This window comes from Antedon bifida, chromosome 5 (assembly GCF_963402885.1).
Source record: "Antedon bifida chromosome 5, ecAntBifi1.1, whole genome shotgun sequence".
In the NCBI taxonomy this organism is placed as follows: domain Eukaryota; kingdom Metazoa; phylum Echinodermata; class Crinoidea; order Comatulida; family Antedonidae; genus Antedon; species Antedon bifida.
In genome coordinates this window covers 26,350,176-26,355,844 of record NC_136230.1, presented here as the reverse complement: position 1 = coordinate 26,355,844, position 5,669 = coordinate 26,350,176, and the positions used below count along the sequence as shown (strand labels likewise).

Genomic DNA, 5,669 nt, shown 5'->3' with positions numbered 1-5,669 from the left:
TTATATGTATGTGTTTCCTCAACAACGTGCCAGCTTTTTGAGGAAAATCAACTCAATACCAACCAGAAATAAAGAAAAGTTGTTACACACCTTGCGTCTGGTTTGAGTTGTCTTCTTGGTTAGCACAATCTGTTTCAAACATAACTTTCTTGCTGTCAGATGTTCCGTTAACGCTTAAATATGATGCCAATACTGTGAATGTATATTCTTTACATGACTCAGTGTCTTTGCCAAATACAAATTCAGTTTCTGTTGTTATCCCTTGCTGAGATAATCCATCACTTGACAGGTCATAATAGTAGGTCACCTCATTTTCGCACGTAGAAGCTTTCCACTTTATCAGCAAATGTGTTTCGTTTGTGAATGGATTACTTTCTACCAATGGCCCTATTATTGGAATACAAAATAAATCAATAAAAATAAGCATAATAATTTAAGAATGTAATATTGTTTCACGACAAATGTAAAAATATTGTTAGGAACCCAGTTTAGTAAGTGGACTAACCTACCTGACGGAATTGTTTGTACTGTAATACTCTGTCCCCAATTTCCAGCGATATCCAGGTTATTAATAACTCGAGCGTAGGCGACATAATCAGTACAACTTGACAACCCTGATAGTTCAACTTCTAATTGAGTATTACTTGTTGTATTGATTACATCTTGTATATCTCCATCTTTGTCCGAATATTGCACTTGATATCGAAGAATAGAGTTGCATTGTATTCGATCATACTCACTAGAAACTGGCTGAATATTTATTAGGAAAAAATGAGTTGAACGAGTATGGTAGAACAAATGTATAGACTGTTTTTATAATATGTGGTTGTGAAAAATGAAAACGGACGAGCATTAAGTTTCATTGATTGTTGGGTTGTGTTTGTGTAATTAAAAACCTAAGATGTTAGTTTTCTATTTTTAAATATACCTTTAAACTCAAGATGGCCCGATTTTCTTCCACAGTTTCCAATTCTATCTCGGGTTCGTCCAAAGGTTCTATAAAATACGAAATGTAATTGATGAATAACTGTAAGAAGTAATATGATATATTGATTGTGTGGCAAAAAGAACAACAAAGCTAACGTAAACTGTTTTATCAAGGAGGGAGTGTGCTTAGGGGCGAAGAAAGAACAATATAATAATTGTTATTTCTTCGCTCTTACAGTAGGCCTACTGTAAAGTTAAGTTAGATACAAAAATCGTCATACGAAAAACAAATTTGCCAGCGGATTGGGACTGTATAGAATAGAGTTAAGTTATAAAAACTATACAGTACATCTACGAATATTTATTGATTGAACACTCTCGTACTATTCTGTGTACTTTACTCGATGGCATTCTGCTTACTTTTACATATAGTATTTGTTGATCCAATTGTACTTTTTGGTCCTTCTACCTCTATACCCCCAACTATCCTAAAAAATTGAGAGTAGATTTGGTATTGCGTAAATGGGATGAGATTATCAATAACAAAAAAATTGTTATCTGGTTCATCAATTGATATAAATGAATCCATCTGCAATGATTTATACGAAAGCTTCCGTCTTGTAATTGTTCCTGTTCCATAGTCTTCACCAAGAATCCAAGTGACGTCAAAAGTTAGAATAGTTGCTGTCTGGTTTACAACAGTTGGCGGTTCAGAGCGGTATGGTAACGCTAATTATAAAAGGAAATGCACTATAAATTATATTTTATTGTAGCTCTAATACCTAACCATCTAACTATTATATATAGTACGAAAGTACTCTACAATTTTACATGCTTAAACAACGAAACCCGACCACTACAATAAGCCTACTAATACAATGATACGACTGTGTCTTTGATCTATATCGCATACATTTATACTATTTATTAATGTAGTTTAGTTACCTATGCTGCAGTTTGGTCCAGCCCAAGCCTCGTGACATCCATTAGAACAACTTCCATCTCGATTACAATCTTCAGAGTCATTGCAGTGACATGGAAAGTTACACAAAACACCAAAGAATCCAGATGAACATGAAGTAGGCTCTTTAAAAACATAGTATATAATTATTTAACTGAATAATGTAAATAGTTCAGGATACATCATTAAATGAAAAAACGCCTAATATCGCTATTTTGATAAAATAGCGATAGTGGGTTTTTTTAAACAAAATGATGAGACTGAGATGTACAAAACGATTGGTAATCAACACAGAGAGGTAATCAACACAGAAATAAATAAGTAGAAAGCGAGATCAAAACAGTAAAATAAAACAGTCAGAAAGACAGTGTCAAGTCTTTTTGGAGAAAAGGCAGCACAGACTGGTGAATAGTTGATGAAGAGAACAACATAAAATAAAATAATGTATTGAAACCTAAACATTTTGCTCCAGTGAAACCAAAAGCACATGTTGACCCGGAAGTACATCCTTTGTCTTCATTCGATAGGCTTGGACTTCGATTACAATCGTCATTGGCACAGTTACATTTTTGCCGACATCCCGCTCCATAGTATAAATCCTCATCTGGGACAATGGTGTCTGGGTATAAAACCTCACACGCTTAAAGATAAAAAAAAAGTTCAGGACACTTTTTAAATTTGATTCTAACAATCTTCTACTCTTGACAAAGTTTCGACCCTGAAATGTTTGATTCTGACAAACTTTGACTCAGACAAACTTTTAATCTGACAATCTTTAACTTTAGCATTCGTTAACTCTGACAATCTTTCACTCTGACATCATTTCACTCTGAAAATATTTTATTCTGACAATCTTTCATTCTGACATTCTTTGGCTCTAGTAATCTTTGGTTTAATCAATATTTTATTATGGTTTTCTTTCACTCTTTTAAAATTTATCTAACGTTTTATAGATATAACAATTTTACTTTACATTTTAGTATTAGGAAGAAAAAAAAAATTCAATACTTTTTAAGCGTAAATTACAAAATAAAATGTCAACATTGCTATTTAAAAAGATACAAAGTAATTTAAAAAAAGACAATGTTATTCATTTATTTTGTTTAAATGGCGGAAAGCTAAATTGATTGGATAACGTAAATTGCAAACGTAAAGACCATCGTATGTCACAACAAACCTGTTTTACAATCGTTTTCTCCAAAACCATTGGCACATGTACATCCAACTGGATCCGGTGGACATATCAGATTTCCATTACAATTGCTCTGGCCATTACACACAACTTTGCAGTAACGACCAAAGTTGTTGTTTCCACAACCTGTCAACATAATTTAGTTAAAGATTCGAGATTTGCATCATCGTGGACGATCAAGTTCGGACCGTCTACCATATAAACTTACATAATAACATAACATAATTTATAACATTTACAGTATTATGTTAATTACCAGTTTGACAATTAGTGCCTTTAAATCCTGCTGGGCAAATACAGACACCCGTCATATGGTCACAAATTCCACCATTATAACAGATAGGACAGTCCATTTCACAATCTGGGACATTCCATTTTGGCGAGGGACAAGCTGAAACAGTGTAGGGAAAAACAAACTTAAAAGGCAAACAGGCATTTGCAATTATGTGCGAGCGAATTTATCTGTTCCTTAACCGATCGAGAAAATATCTAGTTTATAATAAAAAGGTTAAGATATAACCTCTTAAAAAATAAGGTATTGATTTCCCAACCAATACAAATTGATTTATCATATTTGTATTTAAAAATAATATTTTTCCTCTGAAACCTTTTTTTTAAAACATTTTTCTGTTGAATATGCCATTTCAATAGTTATTCACTTTGACTTAAAACTGGATCGGAACAATTATTTACCTGAAAAAAACCTATAATTATTCTAAGCAAAAAATTGACTGTCAACCAACAGGTTTCTGATTCAATTTAACAGTTTATTGACGAAGTAAAAACATTATTAGTAGTGTTTTTTTATACGGAATTATAAACTTCATTAAAACCACAAAATGACCTATTCAAAGTCTGATTTTATTAATTTTCATTTTCATGTTTTTGGGGTACAATACTTCTTTAAGATCTCACAGAATATTGACGATTATGTTTAATTCCAAAATCATAATAATGTGGAGTTATGCAGGCCCTATCATCAATTAAATATTTCAACAATGTAAATTTGATCCGACCATGTAACTATTAAAATTAAAATTTTAGCTCCGATTGTAATGTTCTAGCTAACAATTATGACTTACCTCTAACAATAAGTCTCATAATACCATGGTTACCATCTGGGCTTTCTCCTGTATAACATTCATATACGCCATCATCTTTCATCCGTATGTTATCAATCACAGCATACGTATTACCCCTCAGATTGTGTATTTCATCATCGTAATTATGTCTCCAACGTAAATTGTTAAGATCACCACCTTTACTAAGATTGATAGTGACAGACTCTCCAATACCGACGGTTATCGTTTTATACTCCATAACAATAATGGCTGTAACATAATATAATAATTGTATTGTAAAAGTAAACCACTACTGGAGATATAGGCCTACAAGTAAGAAAGGCAATGACATGAAAAGATTAGATAATATCTGGAATTCCAAATTGGGAAGGAGTATTCAACAGTGGAGAGCGTCCTACTGTACAGGTGTGAAACATGGACACTAAAAAGAATAAAATAAAAAGATCTCTAGGCGGTTGCTTATAGTCTAAGTCCAAACAGTATTTGCTGATCAGTGAAAAAGGTGGAAGAGTAGCCTAGTGTCTAAACTGGTAACCTGGAGGCCAACTCATGGATCAGCAGTTGGAAGGCCAGCGCTACGTCATTTGTGGATACATGCCTATTATTCATAATATACTTAGTAATTAACAGTGTTATATTATGTTGAAACAAATTTGATCACTTTTATTAAAAGAAAATGAGATACATCATGACATTACTCACCAGAGTAAGATGTCAATACAATTGCTGTCTTTGTTACTACTTCGCTTCTCTTTGCTTGAACAGAAAACACACCAACACTCTCAGTCTGGTGCAAGTTAACACCAAGATACGCGATGTCATTGAAAACTCGGTATATAATACTGCTACTTGTGTGAAATATTTTACCGTCTGGCATAGGCCTATGGTAATGACTACTGTGACCACCACTCACATAATCAGTATCATTCCAAGTCACGTTATCTTTTCCGTCAATATTCTTGTATAATATTCCAACTGATAAATCCCGAATGTCATTATCGTCTTCAAGTACGTATCCTCGAAACCAACTATTCCTATAACTATGCGTTAGTGTTCTCTCAGTAAATGCCATTATATCTAAGGGATCTTTAAGAAATAAACAATTTAACAATATTCTTTGTATTGTAAAAACTCTTCCATTTAAGAATATTACGCATCTTGGCTAGAAAAGAAGCCAAATTGCATGTAAATTGCAAAATAAAATACAACCAAACAAGAACGTTTAATAAGTAAAACAATCTTCCCAGGAAAAGTGTGAAATAGGGAATAGGGCTATTTTATAAAGGACTTGATGTTCTAGTTGTGATGAAGAGTTGTTATACTAATGTATGACTCACTGAACCCTGTGTTTCCAAGCATGTTTGAGGAAAAATATAATATTTTGTGATACTTATTAGACACGTTAGTCACGTTACTGCCACCTAAGTTAATAAAGGTGAACGAGTAAATAGGCAACATTTTTGGAGAAAGAAACTGTGTAGCTAATAAGTGAGAATTAGTAAACGCA

General features: G+C 33.0%; 1 protein-coding gene across 1 annotated transcript; it reads right to left on the bottom strand.

Annotated features, from left to right (window-relative positions):
• Window positions 1-4,059: 4,059 nt before the first annotated feature.
• On the bottom strand, window positions 4,060-5,234 carry LOC144842452 (uncharacterized). Its single transcript, XM_078698897.1, has 2 exons — window positions 4,865-5,234; window positions 4,060-4,411 (listed from the first exon to the last, which is right to left on the bottom strand). The coding sequence occupies exons 1-2, from the start codon at window positions 5,232-5,234 to the stop codon at window positions 4,152-4,154; spliced, it is 630 nt and encodes a 209-aa protein (XP_078555023.1). The 3' UTR covers window positions 4,060-4,151.
• Between the last annotated feature and the right edge of the window lie 435 nt (window positions 5,235-5,669).